The sequence below is a fragment of the Hyla sarda genome, chromosome 9 (genome assembly GCF_029499605.1).
Source record: "Hyla sarda isolate aHylSar1 chromosome 9, aHylSar1.hap1, whole genome shotgun sequence".
Taxonomy (NCBI): domain Eukaryota; kingdom Metazoa; phylum Chordata; class Amphibia; order Anura; family Hylidae; genus Hyla; species Hyla sarda.
Genome location: NC_079197.1, coordinates 107,488,361 through 107,505,301, shown reverse-complemented (window position 1 = coordinate 107,505,301; position 16,941 = coordinate 107,488,361). Strand labels below are relative to the sequence as shown.

The 16,941-nt window shown below is 46.1% G+C and overlaps 1 protein-coding gene across 3 annotated transcripts in view; it reads right to left on the bottom strand.

Moving 5' to 3' along the window:
* TBC1D8B (TBC1 domain family member 8B) overlaps positions 1–16,941 on the bottom strand; it is a 103,660-nt gene that overhangs the window by 38,298 nt on the left and 48,421 nt on the right. For 2 of the 3 annotated variants that reach the window (XM_056539589.1, XM_056539592.1), the window contains exon 6: positions 11,265–11,472. In XM_056539589.1, the coding sequence (XP_056395564.1) occupies positions 11,265–11,472 (208 nt within the window). The remainder of the gene's footprint in view (positions 1–11,264; positions 11,473–16,941) is intronic. The other variant, XM_056539590.1, reaches the window with a different exon arrangement.

The following is a 16,941-nucleotide window of genomic DNA, read 5'->3' as shown; positions in this document are numbered from 1 at the left end:
GCAGTAACACATGTTTTTTTCCCTTTGTGTGTATTGGATCTAAAAACCAAAAAAGGGAGGAAAAAAAAGCAAATTGGACTTAATGTCACACTAAACTCCAAAAATGGGCTAGACAAAAATTACTGGCACCCTTAACTTAATATTTGGCTGCACACCCTTTGGAAAAATAACTGAAAGCCTATTAGGGATTGACCGATATCGTTTTTTTTAGGGCAGATACCGATAATCGGTGGAGGTTAGGGCCGATAGCCGATAACTTATACCGATATTCCGGTATAAGTTATCGGCTATTTATCACCCCTCGACACCGCTGCAAAGCATTGATTAAAAGCGGGCGCTTTAAATCAATGCACTGCAGTGGCTTTTGCGGGGCCATAGGCCGCCGCCATCACCACCCGCTTCTCTCCCCCTACCTGCCAGGGTGGCTCGGGCCATCCATCCTTCCTTCCTGTAGTGTCCGGCGGCATTTCGGGTGGAGGGTACACCGGTCCGGGCTGTCCTTCTCCGGGGGTCATCTTCTCCACTCCGGGCAGGCTCTGGCCTAGTACGATGCATAGACGCCGCTGCACAGTGATGCCTGTGCGCAGCGACGCACCTGACGTCGCGGCGTCTATGCAGCGTACTAGGCCGGAGCCTGCCCGGAGTGGAGAAGATGACCCCCGGAGAAGGACAGCCCGGACCGGTTCATCTTCCACCCGGAATGCCGCTGGACACTACAGGAAGGAAGGATGGCCCGGACCACCCCCATTACGGGTAAGTAAAAATTTTTTTTATTGACTAGGACGGTGGGGGAGGAGCCCGACCGGTATAGCGGTATGGGCAAAAATCCATACAGGTATACCGCCCAGCACTACGGGGGTGGGGGGGTTGGGATGGGGGCAGTCGCGGTGCGGTGGGTCGGGGGGGGCGATCGCGGTGGGGCAGTGTATTATCGGCTTATCGGCAAGGTAATTGCCGATAGCGATAATGCCCAAAATCGTGATTATCGGCCGATAATATCGGCCATACCGATAATCGGTCGATCCCTACTTCCTATAACCATCAATAAGCTTCTTACACTGGACCACTCTTTCTTTGCAAACTGCTCCAGGTCTTTCTTATTGGAAGGGTGCCTTTTTCCAACAGCAATTTTAAGATATCTTCACAGGTGTTCAATGGCATTTTTATCTGGACTCATTGCTGCCCACTTTAGAACTCTCCAGCGATTTGTTGCTATCCATTTCAAGGTGCTTTTTGACATATGTTTGGGGTAATTGTCCTGCTGGAAGACCCAAGATCTCGGACACAAACCCAGCTTTCTGACACTGAGCTGTACAGTGCGACCCAAAATCCGTTTAACCCCTTAAGGACTCAGGGTTTTTCCGTTTTTGCACTTTCGTTTTTTCCTCCTTACCTTTTAAAAATCCTAACCCTTTCAATTTTCCACCTAAAAATCCATATTATGGCTTATTTTTTGCGTCGCCAATTCTACTTTTCAGTGACAGTCATTTTACCCAAAAATGCACGGCGAAACGGAAAAAAAAATCATTGTGCGACAAAATCGAAAAAAAAACGCCATTTTGTAACTTTTGGGGGCTTTCGTTTCTACGCAGTGCATATTTCGGTAAAAATTACACCTTATTATTCTGTAGGTCCATACGGTTAAAATGATACCCTACTTATATAGGTTTGATTTTGTCGCACTTCTGGAAAAAATCATAACTACATGCAGGAAAATTTATACGTTTAAAAATGTCATCTTCTGACCCCTATAACTTTTTTATTTTTCCACGTATGGGGTGGTATGAGGACTCATTTTTTGCGCCGTGATCTGAAGTTTTTATCGGTATGATTTTTGTTTTGATCTGACTTTTTGATCACTTTTTATTCATTTTTTAATGATATAAAAAGTGACCAAAATACGCTTTTTTGGACTTTGGAATTTTTTTGCGCGTACGCCATTGACCGTACGGCTTAATTAATGATATATTTTTATAGTTCGGACATTTACGCACGCGGCGATACCACATATGTTTATTTTTTATTTTTTTTACACTGTTATTTTTTTTATGGGAAAACTTTTATTAGGGAAGGGGTTAAATGACCTTTATTAACACTTTTTTTTACATTTTTTTTGCAGTGTTATAGGTCCCATAGGGACCTATAACACTGCACACACTGATCTCTAATGCTGATCACTGGCGTGCATTAACACGCCTGTGATCAGCATTATCGGCGCTTGACTGCTCCTGCCTGGATCTCAGGCACGGAGCAGTCATCCGTCGATCGGACACCGGGGAGGCAGGTAAGAGCCCTCCCAGTGTCCGATCAGCTGTTCGGGATGCCGCGATTTCACCGCGGCGGTCCCGAACAGCCCGACTGAGCAGCCGGGTCACTTTCACTTTCACTTTAGAAGCGGCGGTCAGCTTTGACCGCCGCTTCTAAAGGGTTAATACCGCACATCGCCGCGATCGGCGATGTGTGGTATTAGCCGCGGGTCCCGGCCGTTGATTAGCGCCGGGACCGACGCGATATGATGCGGGATCGCGGCGCGATCCCGCTTCATATCGCGGGAGCCGGCGCAGGACGTAAATATACGTCCTGCGTCGTTAAGGGGTTAAAATCCTCATATTTCATGATGCCTTGCACACATTCAAGGCACCCAGTGCCAGAGACAGCAAAACAACCCCAAAACATCATTGAACCTCCACCATATTTCACTGTAGGTACTGTGTTCTTTTCTTTGTAGGCCAGGTAAACAGTAGAATGATGTGCTTTACCAAAAAGCTTTATCTTGGTCTCTTCTGTCCACAAGACATTTTCCCAGAAGGATTTTGGCTTACTCCTTTGTCGACGGATGGTTCGCGCTAACACTGATGCTCCCTGAGCCTCCAGGACAGCTTGAATATCTTTGGAACTTGTTTGCGGCTGCTTATCCACCATCCGGACTATCCTGCGTTGACACCTTTCATCAATTTTTCTCTTCTGTCTACGCCCATGGAGATTAGCTACAGTGCCATGGGTTGCAAACTTCTTAAAAATGTTGCGCAATGTGGACAAAGGCAAATCTAGATCTCTGGAGATGGGCTTGTAACCTTGAGATTGTTGATATTTTTCCACAATTTTGGTTATCAAGTTCTCAGACAGTTCTCTTCTCCTATTTCTGTTGTCTATGCTTAGTGTGGCACACAGACACCCAATGCAAAGACTAAGTGGACGTCTCTCCTTTTTATCTGCTTTCAGGTGTGATTTTTATATTGCCCACACCTGTTACTTGCCCCAGGTCAGTTTAAAGGAGCATCACAAGCTTGAAACAATCTTATTTTTCCACAATTATGAAAGGGTGCCAAAAATTTTGTCCAGACCATTTTTGGAGTTTGGTTTGACAGTATGTCCAATTTGCTTTTTTTTCTCCTTTTTAGGTTTAGTTCCAACACATACAAAGGGAATAAACATTTGTATAGCAAAACATGTGTTACTGCAATCCTTTTCTGTGAGAAATACTTCATTTTAAGGGGTTTAAATAAAATAAATTAAAAAAAAGCATTAAAAAAATTAACAAACATATTTGGTATTGCCATGTGCATAAATGTTTGAACTATCAAAATATAATGTAAATGATTCCGTTCGGTGAATGGCATAAACATAAAAAAATAATTTTAATCTTTTTGACCCACAGAATAAAGGAAACTTAATTTTTACCAAAAAGTGTACAGCGTAAACGAAATCCTCCAAAATGTGCAAAGTCAATTTTTTATGCTTACTGTAAAATCTTTCTCTGAGGATCCATTAGGGGACACAGAGACCGTGGTTATATGCTGCTGCCACTAGGCATACAAAAGAAAGTCGACCCCTCCTGGCAGGATATACCCCGCCTACTGGCCCTGAGCTAATCAGTTTAGTCCAAAAGCAGTAGGAGAGTACAGACAGAGAGAGAAACCAACAGGTGTCCGAGGGAACCAGACAAAAAAAAGGAACCGAAAACAACCCCTCGGACAGAAAACCGAACCATAGCAACAAACACAATGAGTGGGTGCTGTGTCCCCCAATGGATCCTCCGGAAAAGAGATTTTATGGTAAGCATAAAAAAATAAAAATAAAAATAAAAAAATCTACTTTTCTAGATCAGCTCCATTGGGAAAAATACCCAACTCAGAATCAGACAGAAGATTGAGCCACTGCCGCCTGCAACACTGACATAAACGTATGCACCTGGAAGAATTTAACGAAAGTGTGCAAAGAGGACCAGGTGGCCGCCTTACAGACTTGCAAAGCCGAAGCCCTATTGCCGAGTGCCCAAGAAGCCCCAACGGAACACGTGGAATGCGCAGTCACCCGAAAAGGTGATAGCTTTTCTTTACAATGGTACGATTCCGAGATGGCAGAATGGATCCACTGCGAAATGGTCGCCTTGGAAGCCGGAAGACCCTTGCGTCCACCCTCCAGAATGACAAAGAAGGAGTTACCCTGTCGAAAGGTGGAGGCTATGGAACGATAGTCTAGGCATTGCTCGAGCTGTCCGGATCTATGTAAGGAACACTCCTTAGCATTGGATGGAGCCGAACAAAATGAAGGAAGAACCATCTCCTCGTTCCTGTTAAAGGGGAAACCAGCTTGGGCAAGAAGGAGGGAGGCAGCCCAAAAAACAACTTATCCTGATGAAGGACCAAGAAGGGAGAGCGACAGGAGAGCCGCCAGCTCGGAGATCCTCCTAATGGAGGTAATTGCTATGAAAAAAGGTGACGTTCCACGAAAAAATGCGAAGAGAAGCGTCCCAGAGAGGTTCAAACTGAGCCTCCCTCAAAGCGCTAAGCACCAGGTTGAGATCCCAAGGAGGAGTGGGAGACCTGAAAGGCCACGGAAGGTGCAAACGTGGAAGCCAACGGTCGCTGAAACAGAATAGAAAGAGCCGACACTTGACCTTTAAGAGAGCTGAGTGTCAAGCTCTGATCCAGACCGGATTGCAAAAAAGCAAGGCGTGGAAAGGAAAAAATGACCGGGGAGGCGGACACCACCAAAAATAAGCCCGCCAAATGAGGTGGTAAATCTTAGCGGAGGAAGGCTTCCGAGCCTGAAGCATGGTGTGAATCACCCTGGAAGAAAACCACAAGCTTTCAAAACCACCATGCCTTCAAATGCAGGGATAGTAAACTGTGGTGCAGAGAGGACCCTGGGAGAGCAGATCGGGGCAAACTAGAAGACACAGTGGTACGTCGGCGACCAGCCGAATTACGTTGGTGACCAGCCAAATTAAGTAGGCCACAAGCCTAATTATGTCAGTGACCAGCCGAATTACGACAGCGTACCATGCGCGCCTGGGCCAGTCTAGAGCCACCAGAATGGAGGGAACATCCTCCGCCTTGAGTTTCCTCAGAACCCTGGGCAGGAGAGGGAGAGGCGGAAAGAGGTAAGGGAGACGGCAGGACGATCACGGGATAAGTGCGTCCACTGCCAGAGCCAGAGGGTCTTGCAACTTCACAACAAAGAAAGGAACTTGTTTGTTGTGGCGAGACGCAAAGGAGTCCACGTCCGGGGTCCCCCAAAGATCACTGATCTGCGCAAACGCCTCTGGATGGAGAGACCACACCCCCGGATCTGCGATGGCGCGGTTCAGAAAACCCGCTTCCCGATTCTCCACACCCGGAATGTGGATTGCGGAGTTGTCCGATAGGACACGAACCGGATGACCCTGTAGGAGGATCTCCCAGTGGAGGAGGCAAAGAAAGATGGCACGGAGCTCCAGAAGATTGATGGGAAGGTGAGCCTCCTGAGGGGGATCAGCGACCTTGGACCATCAGGTCTTGAAACACATCTCCCAAACCCTGGAGACTCGCATCGGTCGTGACAACCTACTAGTGGAGGGAAAGAAATGACCGCCTCTGGAGAAGGAGGGGAGAGTGGAGCCCCCACAGAAGAGACAGACGAATGGGGGGGGGGGGGGGGGGGGGGGAGGGCAGAAGAATCTGCCTTTCCAGAATAGACAGCGACTTGTCCCACCGGGCCATGATGGCCAGCTGGATAGGATGATAGCGCAACTGGTTGAAGGGGACCGTCTCCATGGCCACCACCATCCGGCCCATTACCTCCATGCAAAAGCGAATCGGAACAAGAGAAGGGCACTGTAGACGATGGACACCCTCCGCCAGGGAGCGCCTTTTGTCCAACGGAAGACAAACACGTGTGGCTGCCGTGTCAAAAAGGAGACCCAGAAAGACAAGAGATAGCAGGGACAGCGAAGCGAAGGAAACGCTGATGGGCGGGGAAAATGGGGATGTGCAGATAGGCATCCTGGATAGCCATTGAAGAAAGGAACTCCCCTTGATCAATGGACACCACCACGGAGTGGAGGGATTCAATGCGAAAATGACGTAGCCGCAAACGGCGGTTGAGTAGCTTGAGGTCCAAAATGGAGCAGGCAGAGCTCTCTTGTTCTTTCTTGGGGCAACAAAGAGATTCGAGTAGAACCCCAAAAAACGCTCCCCTGGAGGAACTGGAACAATCACTCCCTGAGTGAGAAGGGTTCTTAAAGCAACCTGAAAGGCCGCCGCCAAAGAAGGGGGGAATGAGGAGGTGGCGATCAGAAGAAACGATCCCGGGGAAGGGAAGCAAAATCTATCCGGTAACCATCGGATAGGACGTCCTGGACCCAGGAGTCCTGAACCTGCGCTAGCCAAACGTCCCGGTAAAGAGACAGACACCCTCCCACCCAAGAAGATGACAAGGGTGGGAGTGTCCCTTCAGGAGGAGGGAGGCTTACGGTTACCGGACTTGGTCGAGAAACCACCAGAACGGTTGTAAGAAAGGGCTTTCCGAGATAGGTAGTGCGCCTGACTGGGAGGGCAACCCGATGCAAAGGACCGAAAGGAAGCCGCCTTACGACGGGGATCGGATAGGCGAGGTGTGTTCTGCGGCAGCAGAAAACTTTTACCCCGAGTAGCGTCTGAAATAATTTCATCTAGGCGTTTCCCAAAGAGCCGAGAACCAGAGAAAGGTACCTTAGAGATTTATTTGAAGCAGCATCTGCATCCCACTCCTTCAGCCACATGGAGCGACAAATCGCAACCAAATTACCCGAGGCAAAGGCCGTGCATCCGGCCGACTCCAAGGCCTGAACAGAGGAAGTCTCCGGCCTGAGAAAGTTGGCGAGCGAGATCTGCCAAGTCCTCCCGAGGTGCGCCTGACAGGATGCCCAGCCGTAGCTGAGAAGCCCAAGCCGAAACTGCCTTGGCCACCCAAGCTGATGTGAAGGTGGGTTGCAAGGACAAACCGGCCGCTTCAAAGGCAAATTTCGCCAAGTTACAAATCCGGGGGAGTGGTCTCTCCATCCAGAGGCGTTTGCGCAGATCAGTGATCTTTGGGAGACCCCGGACGTGGACTCCTTTGCGTCTCGCCACAACAGACAGACTAGAAACTGGAGGATCAACTGCAGGTGGCGCCGTCCACTTGGAAACCAGATCGGGCAGAAAGGGAAACTGAGCTTGAATCTTCTTGGTTCCCTGGAATCGTTTGCCCGGATGCTTCCAAGCTGCATCCAACAAGGCGTCAAATTCAGCATGAGAACTGAAAGCCTTGGGGGAATGCCGGGAGTGGCGAAAAGAAACTTCCGGATCAGGATCCAAAGTTATTGGGTCCTCCAGATGAAATGTGTCCCTGATGGCTGACACCAAGCTGTCCACCATTTCAGACACGGCAGAGTGGTCCTCATGATCCGAGGTGGATTCCAACCAGTCATCCGCTACTTCCCCTGGAGAGTGGGAGTGTGCGTTGGTAGGTAGCCTTAGACTGAGGTGTGTTCGACCTAGAACAGGGAGTTGGGGACCTGGGATGGTCACTGGGGGAGCAGCCCCTAGAATGGGGGGCACTGCCAGCAAGCTGGGGAAAAGGAGCGAGATCTGCGGGAAGAATTTCTATCACGATTATGCAACTCTGGAGAAGAACCGGACAAAATCACTTTAGGAAGCTTGTGAGAGCGCTGGAAGCGGGGGTCAGGAGGAACATGGGACTCCCTGGGGGTCGTGCGCAGGGAAGACCACTCCAAAGCAGAGGCCACTTATTTGGAGACCTTAGCCCGATCGGAGATCGACTGAGAAAGGGAAGAAACCCACTCTGGGGGAGGGGCAGACACTGCGCGTTCCAGGGGAACATCCTGGGAGACAGACACAGGAGGGATGGAGCGCGGGGTGGAGCAGCCGGAACAGGTGGATTCAGTGGAATCACCGGCATTTTGGTCTTGCAGCCCACACAAGAGTAGTAGGTGACTAAGGCTGTGGCCGCCTGTCTTGGGGGAAGTCCGGGGTCGGACATAAGCGCTAGTAAGGAAGCAGTCAGCAAATAAATTAGAGCAATCTCACCCAGGTCCTGTGTCCCACAGCTGGAGCTGAGAAGCAGGCTGTAGCTGTCCTGTGTGAAGAGGCAGGCAGCCGCTGAGGTGAAAAGGCCCGCAGAGCAGGAAGGAGAGAAGCAGGCTGCACCGACCGGGGGGGTGGACTCCGCACCCAGATGGACCCCATTGGAGGAGGTGAGGGAGGAGAAAAGAAGCTGACCCCCCCAAAGCGCGCACACCAAGCTGATAGGAGAATCAGTGACCCCTGGTGCACATTCCGATAGACTATTGGCCGGCATCGACTTGCCTGAGTAGAGGGTGAAAATGAAAGTAAACTGAAGAGCCCAAAAAAGAACAGAGCCCAGCTGACAGGCAAGCTGGAGCAGAAAGAAAGCAAGCAGTGTCCCGACACTGCAATATAAAGACCGGAGCCCCTATCCCTGTCCCCATAATAATAAAGTTGAATAAAAAATTTATGAAAAATCCCCCTGGGGTCCCAGGTATAAGCAAGGAAGGAAGGGGGAGAGGGAGGGGCTGGGGGGTAGATGCTCACCCAGTGACCAGCCATAATGACCTAAGATGTCTTCAGCCAGATATTTGTCACCTGCGTCATGTCAGCAGGACGAGCAGGGAAGGTAGGGGGACCCAGACCCAAGGTGCAACCCCAGGCACTGGTGGGAAGGGGTTAACGGTGCATACTCTATGCCCCGAGCCCCTTAGCCGCATATGGGGGAACAGGTAGCGCCACGCTCCTGAACCCCACCTAAAAAACAAGAAATAAAAAGGAGAAAATAATCTACAACACTAACTGCCTCCTACTGACAATAACCTTTAAGAGGTTAAAGATCTACCAGTAGAATCAATAAATAATTGACCACAAATGTGGAGGAAAAAACAAAAAAGACATGGCACCACATTACATATTGATGTATGGCTTGTAAGCACAACTTACAAAAATGAATGGGGATCTTTGTACACATTTTGATCAAACTGTGTAGGCCCACATACCACACTTCACAGCAACCTCTTTCAACTGGTTCTGTGTGTTGATCACTGCTGCTGCATTACCAATGCCCACAGGGGAAGTAACCCAGCAATCCTGCAAAATCATTACTACCAGACTATGCACCCCGGGTCTGGGCCATGGCAGTAGGGTTGCTGTTGAGCTCCTGGGTTTCTCCTCTGCGGGTGCTTCTGTTGCAGTGGTGGTGGTCACTATGCAGTACTACATCAATTCGGTAGGACCCTCTTAAAGGAAGTTGCAGTGAAGTGGCACAAGGCCTTATGTAGTTTAATCCAAATGTGTTCTAAGAATCCTATGTTCAATTTTGTAGATTGTGCTGAGAAGTAATAGATCAATGTAGATCGCGTGAATGCGTAACATACGTCTATTGCTCTCAAAGGAGAGTAGGAAGAAAGCTGCTGCCAGTCTCCTTTAGTTGCAGCTTATCTAATTAGGAACAAAAATATTAAGAATACAAATCCAATATGCTTGATCTTTCTTTTTCCCAACATCTGCTATCAGAGGGAGACTGTGGGACCTCCATATATACTAGATAGCCACTGAGTTTGGCTGAAACATATCTAGTATGTGTGGCCTGCATTAGACAATTTGAGACCAGATGTGGGATAAAAAGTGCATTTTTAGGGTAGGGTCACAAGTTGTGAATCTGCAGCTTATTTTATGCTGTGGATGCGCCGATGGCAGTCACAAGAGCGAGCTCCTTGTTGTGGCAGGGTAGCTCTGTGGGTCTGCTCGTAGCAGCTGATTTCCCCCTGAAGACACAGTGCCAGCTCGTAGAAGATGCGCAGAGGGAAGGGAAATCTGCCGATATGAGTGGACACACAGGGCTACACAGCTGCAACAGGAAGTTCACTCTTGTGACTGCAGTCAGTGCATCCGCAGCTATGAAATACGCTGCGGATGTGCAACGTATGACTCTGCCCTGATCGTCCAAAATCAGGCAACTAAAGATATCTATGAAATAAGTGTTAGGCTGGTTTCACATCACGCTTTCTCCCATACGGGATCGCATACGGCAGGGGGGAGCTGAAACCTCGCGCTCCCGTATGCCTTTCTATGCGCTCCTGTATGTAATTCTTTTCAATAAGCCGGCCGGAGTGAAACATTCGGTCGGCTCATTTTTGCGCTGTATGCGCTTTTCCCCCGGACCTAAAACTGTGGTCAACCACGGTTTTAGGTCCGGTTGTCAAAGCGCATACTGCGCAAAAATTAGCCGATCGGATCGAATGTTTCACTCCGGCCTGCTCATTGAAAAGAATTACATACAGGAGCGCATAGAAAGACATACGGGAGTGCAAGGTTTCAGCTCCCCCCCTGCCGTATGCGCTCCCGTATGGGAGAAAACGTCATGTGAACCCAGCCTAACAACAAACAGCATTTACAAAGTGACCCAACATCAATACACAAATTATAAAATAATAAGGTTAATGGTGTCCCCCTAGGAAAAAAATCAACCAGTGCTAGAAAATTAAACAGATTTGTAAATCACTTCTATTTAAAATCTTAACCCTTCCAGTACTTAACCCTTCCAGTATCAGCTGCTGTATGCTCCAGAGGAAGTTGTGTAGTTCTTGTTAGTCTGACCATAGTGCTCTCTGCTGCCACCTCTGTCCATGTCAAGAGCTGTCCAGAGCAGGAGAGGTTTGCTATGGGTATTTGCTCCTGCTCTGGACAGTTCCTGACACAGACAGAGGTGGCAGCAGAGAGCACTGGTCAGACTGAAAAGAACTGCACAACTTTCTCTGGAGCATACAGCAGCTGATCAGTACTAGAAGGGTTTAGATTTCTAAATGCAAGTACATTAAAAATCTGTTTAACTTTTTGCCACCAGTTGACTTGAAAACATTTGCTTTCCACCAGAGTACTCCTTTAACCTAAACTCATAGAAGATTTTTAATTCAGCAAAGCAAACGCGTTTTACATTTTAATAAGCACTACCTCTCTTAATGGAATGACTGTGCTGTATAAACTACTATCATGGCTTGCAAAGCAAATGTAGTTCTCAGAAATGCACATCTTGCCCGGTGCATTGACATGGGTGAAGGGTATCCACAGGAAACATTCATGCACCTCTTTCAAAATTTCTTCTTTGGGCAATCTAAAGTAAGTAGTGAAATGTTCACTGTAAGCTCGACTCTCTAGACCCCTAAAAAGCAATTAAACAAAAATCAAAGTTTAATGAATGATCTCCACAATTGTTTACATAAACTTAAAGCATAACCGTATATTCAAAACATTTTAAAAAGGCAGCATGGTTTTGTTAACCCCTTAAGGACCAAAGTTTTTTTTTTAATTTTTGAACTTATGATTTTTAGAAGGTGAGGAGGAAAAAACTAAACGCTTTTAATTTTTCACTTACAGACCCATATGAGGGCTTGTTCCTTGAGACACTAATTTTACTTTATAATGACATTAATATTTCACCACAAAATCTACAGAAAAACCTGAAAAAATATATATTTGTGGGGCAAAATTGAACTTTTGGGGACTTTCGATTCTGTGCAGAACACTTTTTGGTAAAAATGACACCTTATCTTTGTTCTATAGGTCCATACGATTAAAATGATACCCAACTTATACAGGTTTGATTTTGTTTTACTTCTGTTAAAAATTATAACTTTATGCACGGAAATTAGTAGGTTTAAAAATGTTCTCTTCTGACCCCATATAACTTTTTTATTTTTCTGTATACGGGGAGGTTTAAGGGCAAATTATTTGCGCCATGATCTGTAGTTTTTATTGGTGCCATTTTGTTTTCATGGGATTTTTTGATCATTTTTTTTATACATTTTTTTGGATATACAAAGTGACCAAAAATTTTGGACCTTTTACGTACCGTATTTTTCGCCGTATAAGACGCACTTTTTCTTCCCCAAAACTGGGGGGAAAAAGTCGGTGCGTCTTATACGGCGAATACACACCTATCGCGGCGGTCCGTGCGGCCATCAACGGCCGGGACCCGCGGCTAATACAGGACATCACCGATCGCGGTGATGCCCTGTATTAACCCTTCAGACACGGCGATCAAAGCTGACCGCCGCGTCTGAAGGGAAAGTGACACTAACCCGGCTGTTCAGTCGGGCTGTTCGGGACCGCCGCAATTTCACCGCGGCGGTCCCGAACAGCCCGACTGAATAGCCGGGTTAGTGCTTACAGGACACCGGGAGGGACCTTACCTGCCTCCTTGGTGTCTGCTCCGTGCCGGGATCCCCTGTATGCCGGCGCTCTCCTTCCTCGTCATCACGTCGTCGCGTACGTACGTCGGCGTGCGTAACGACGTGATGGCGGCGACGGAGAGCGAGGATACCCGGCCGGCAGCAGAGACGTTCCGGAACGACGGGAACACGGTGACAGCGATGGAGCGACATTCAGGGCAGCGGTGACGGGTCCGGAGCGGCGGGGACACGTGAGTATTACCTCCTCCTGCAGTGGTCTTCAATCTGCGGACCTGCAGATGTTGTAAAACTACAACTCCCAGCATGCCCGGACAGCCAACGGCTGTCCGGGCATGCTGGGAGTTGAAGTTTTGCAACATCTGGAGGACCGCAGGTTGAAGACCACTATTGGGTTCAAAATCTTTATTTTTTAAGATTTTGCCCCTAAAAATTGGGTGCGTCTTATACGCCGGTGCGTCCTATAGGACGAAAAATACGGTATACACCATTGACCATGCGGTTTAATGAACATTATATTTTTATAGTTCGGACATTTAAACACGAAGGGATACCACATATGTTTATTGTTATGTTAATATATATTTTTATATGGAATTTGGGAAAAGGGGAGTGATTTAAACTTTTAATAAGGAAGGGGTTAACGTGTTTTTTTTTTTTGTTTTTTTTTTACACTTTATTAGTCCCCTTAGGGGACTTTTAGGAGGAATCATTAGATTCCTCATACAGATCATTATTATTCCTCATACAGATATTAAGAATCATTAGATTCCTCATACCGATAAATGTAGTTCTATAGAACTACATTGATCTGTGTCCTTTTCACTTGATTTATCAATGCAAGAGCCGGGACCAGAACAGTAGGAGAGGTAAGCCTTCCGGCTACCTCAGAAGTACATCAATTAAATCCCCCCCCCCACACACACACACATCACGCTGGGGGGGGGCGATCCACCCCACTGGACCACCAGTGACTGTTTAAATGTCCAAAGCTGGCAGCAGCGATCTAAAGGGTTTATAGCCAGCCACGGCGATTGCTGCGTGTCGGCTATTAACACCGGCCCTCAGCTACAAGAATCAACTGGGGTGCATACAGAGTTAACGGCACACGTTGTTCATGTACACGTCCTTGGTCGTTAACCAGTTAAGCTAACCCTTTAGAGTGGTGAAAAGGTGCTCTCACCTTTGTTATTAACCCCTTAAAGGGGTACTCTGCGGCCCCAGCATTCGAGAGCTAGGGCTCTGTGTAGCTAGTGCTCGTGTCATTGACCTCAGTGAGATTGACAGACACGCCCCCTCCATTCAGCTCTATAGGAAAGGTAAGGATGCACGAACGCTTCATCTCCACCTCTCACATAAAGATACATAGCCACGGCCTACACACCTCCAGCAAGGGGAGAGCCGCGGCATAGCCGGAGCCCCGTACAGTAGATCCAACACTTATAATATGCAACTGCAGATCCCCTTTTACCCTTTTAGATGCTGCGATAAAAGTTAATTGCAGTGTCTAAATGCGGGTCTAATGTTGCCGGTAGCTCAGCTGAGCTGATCGGGACATCCTCGGCAAAATTGCGGGTCCCAATCACTGTCCAACCGGTGCTCTGATGTCCCTGCCAGCCATGGCAGGCTATAGCAGTAGGGTACCGATAACACAAATCATTGCTGAGCCAAAGCTCAGCATTGAACAGTGTATGAAATCGCAAGATTTCAAGAGTTAATAAAAGTGAATTAACACCATCCCTAATAAAAGTTTGAATCACCCCCTTTTCCTAATTCCTAAATAAAATAATGCAATCAAAAATAAACAAACATATGTGGTACCGCCGCGTGCGTAAATGTCCGAACTATTAAAATATAATGTTATTTAAATTGCACATCGATCACGTATATGTAAAAAAAAATGACAAAGTCATGAATTGCGCATTTTTGGTCACTTCATATACCATCAAAAAAATTATAAAAAGCGATCAAAAAGCTCTGTATGTGGAAAAATTAAAAATCCCTATAAAGTTATAGGGACAATTTTCAGAATACTTATTTTGGTGCATGTAAAGTAAATTTTTCAAAGAAGTAAAATAAAAATAAAAACCTATATAAATTGGGTATCCCTGTAATCGCATGGACCTACAGAATAAATATAAGGTCTCATTTGTAGGTGTCATTTGCACTGTTTTTTACTTTTATTTTTCATTTCACCCCACAAATAATTTTTTTTGTTTTGTCGTAGATTTTGTCATAAAATAAAGAATATCATTACAAAGTACAATTAATGAAACAAAAAACAAGTCCTTATATGGGTCTATAGGTGCAAAATTTAAAGAGTTATGGTTTATAGAATGGGAGGAGAAAAAAACAAAAATTGGCCTGGTCTGGTTGTCCGGCAGAGGTGATATAGTGGTCTCCAAAGGAGACAAGGGGGAGGATCAATTGTGATCTGGTGGAAAAAAAGATTATGAAACTGAAGCCATGAATCAACTTGGTAACATTATGATTTATAATAAATAAAAAACTGATCCCACCATTAAAATCTATGAGTAAATTAAGGTCCAATCTCCACAAATATGTTGAAAACTTAGCCCTAACAGAAAGAACAGCAGAAAAACTCTTGCCATTAAACCCTAAAAAAAAAAAAAACGCATTGCTATCTTTTACTGAAAGTTAAAAAGGGAATTGTCCCACCACCCTGCCGTCAGATAGTATCGGGCATTGTTGCCCCAACACAATTTTTATCCAGTTATATTGACTGGCTGATAGCTCCCTTATAAAAGCTTACACCCACCTATCTCCGTGATACAGGAGATTTAATAACTTCACTCCGAGATCTTTATTGGCAGCAATTGGCCTCCATAGACGTTGAGAGCCTGTACACCCGCATCCCTCATGATGCGGGTGTACAGGCTTTCAGAGAGTTCTTGGAGTGCTCTAATAAATCAATTCACTTCATAAACTTCATACCGGACTCAGTCAGATTAGTATTAACAAACAATTGTTTCCAGTATGAGGGGAAATGGTATGCCCAAGCGCAAGGAACAGTGATGGGAACGCCAATTTCATGCACTTATGCAAATATCTTTCTAGCCATTCTGGAAAGAGTTTTGATTTTTACTAAGAAAATTCCCTTAATTTCCAAGATAAAATTGCTCTTACAATCTGTCGACGACATATTTATTGTTTGGGATGGTTCCCAGGAAAACTTCTCCCTTTTTGTCGACTACCTTAATAACAATAATGGCCCTCATTTACTATTCTAAACCCGACCTCTTTTGTCGGGTTTTTTTGTCGCATCTTTGTCTGCACCATGTCGCAGACATCGTGCGCCAGTCTGCGACACGATGCAACATTTTTTCCCGACGGACCCGATGTGGATTCTCCCAAACCCGAAAAAGGGGCGTAACCCGACATTTCTGAGCTTTCCCACGTATTTATAAAGGTTTCCAACCCGAATTTGTTGTATTGTTGTGGATTTTTTCCCGACAGCTCAGAGGAGTTGGAAACCAAAACCAACAAAACCCAGTGCGACAAACAGGATGCGACATAATAATAAATACCAGGGGAAAAAAGCAGTCGGGTAAGAAAGCAAGATAGACTTACAACCCGATTTTCTTAGTAAATGAGGGCCAATGGAGTCAATATGTGGTTCACTTTTCATTTTGGGGGGGTGGGGGGTATCCATTGGATTCCTTGATACCAAAAACAAAATTAAAAATAACACAATTCATACATCAGGATGGCAGTGAAGAAGCATTAAAAAGCTATAGAGAAAAAGTTTAAATATGTAAAATACAGATAAAAGCCACAAAAAGAGAGTAAAACTAACCCCAAAGTGTTCTTTAACTATATAAATAGCAAAAAGGTCAAAAATGAAAGTGTAGACCCTTTAAAAAATGATGAGGAAGAAATTATATACTGGATCAGGAAAATGCAAATATACTAGACAAATTCTTCTCCACTGTATTCACCAAGGAACATGAAAAGCCAGGTGAAATACGGTGTGATAAGGTAAACTCCCCAGTAAAGGTCACCTGTCTAACCCAAGAAGAAGTACAGTGCCTCCTACAAAAAAATCTAAATAGACAAAATCACCAGGTCCAGATGGCCTTCACCCCTGGGTTCTAAAGGAATTAAGTACTGTAATAGACAGACCCCTATTTTTAATATTCTATAGTAACAGGGACTGTTCCCCAGGACTGGCACAGGGCCAATGTGGTGCCAATATTTAAAAAGGGATCAAAAGGTGACTCTGGGAATTACAGACCTGTTTAACCTCCGTTGTATGTAAATTGTTTGAGGGTTTCCTAATAGATGGTATTTTGGAGTATATTGATAAAAATAAATGTATGACTCCATATCAGCATGGCTTTATGAGGGATCGGTCCTGTCAAACTAACCTGAACAGCTTTTATGAGGAGGTGAGCTCCAGACTGGACCAGGGTCAATCGTTG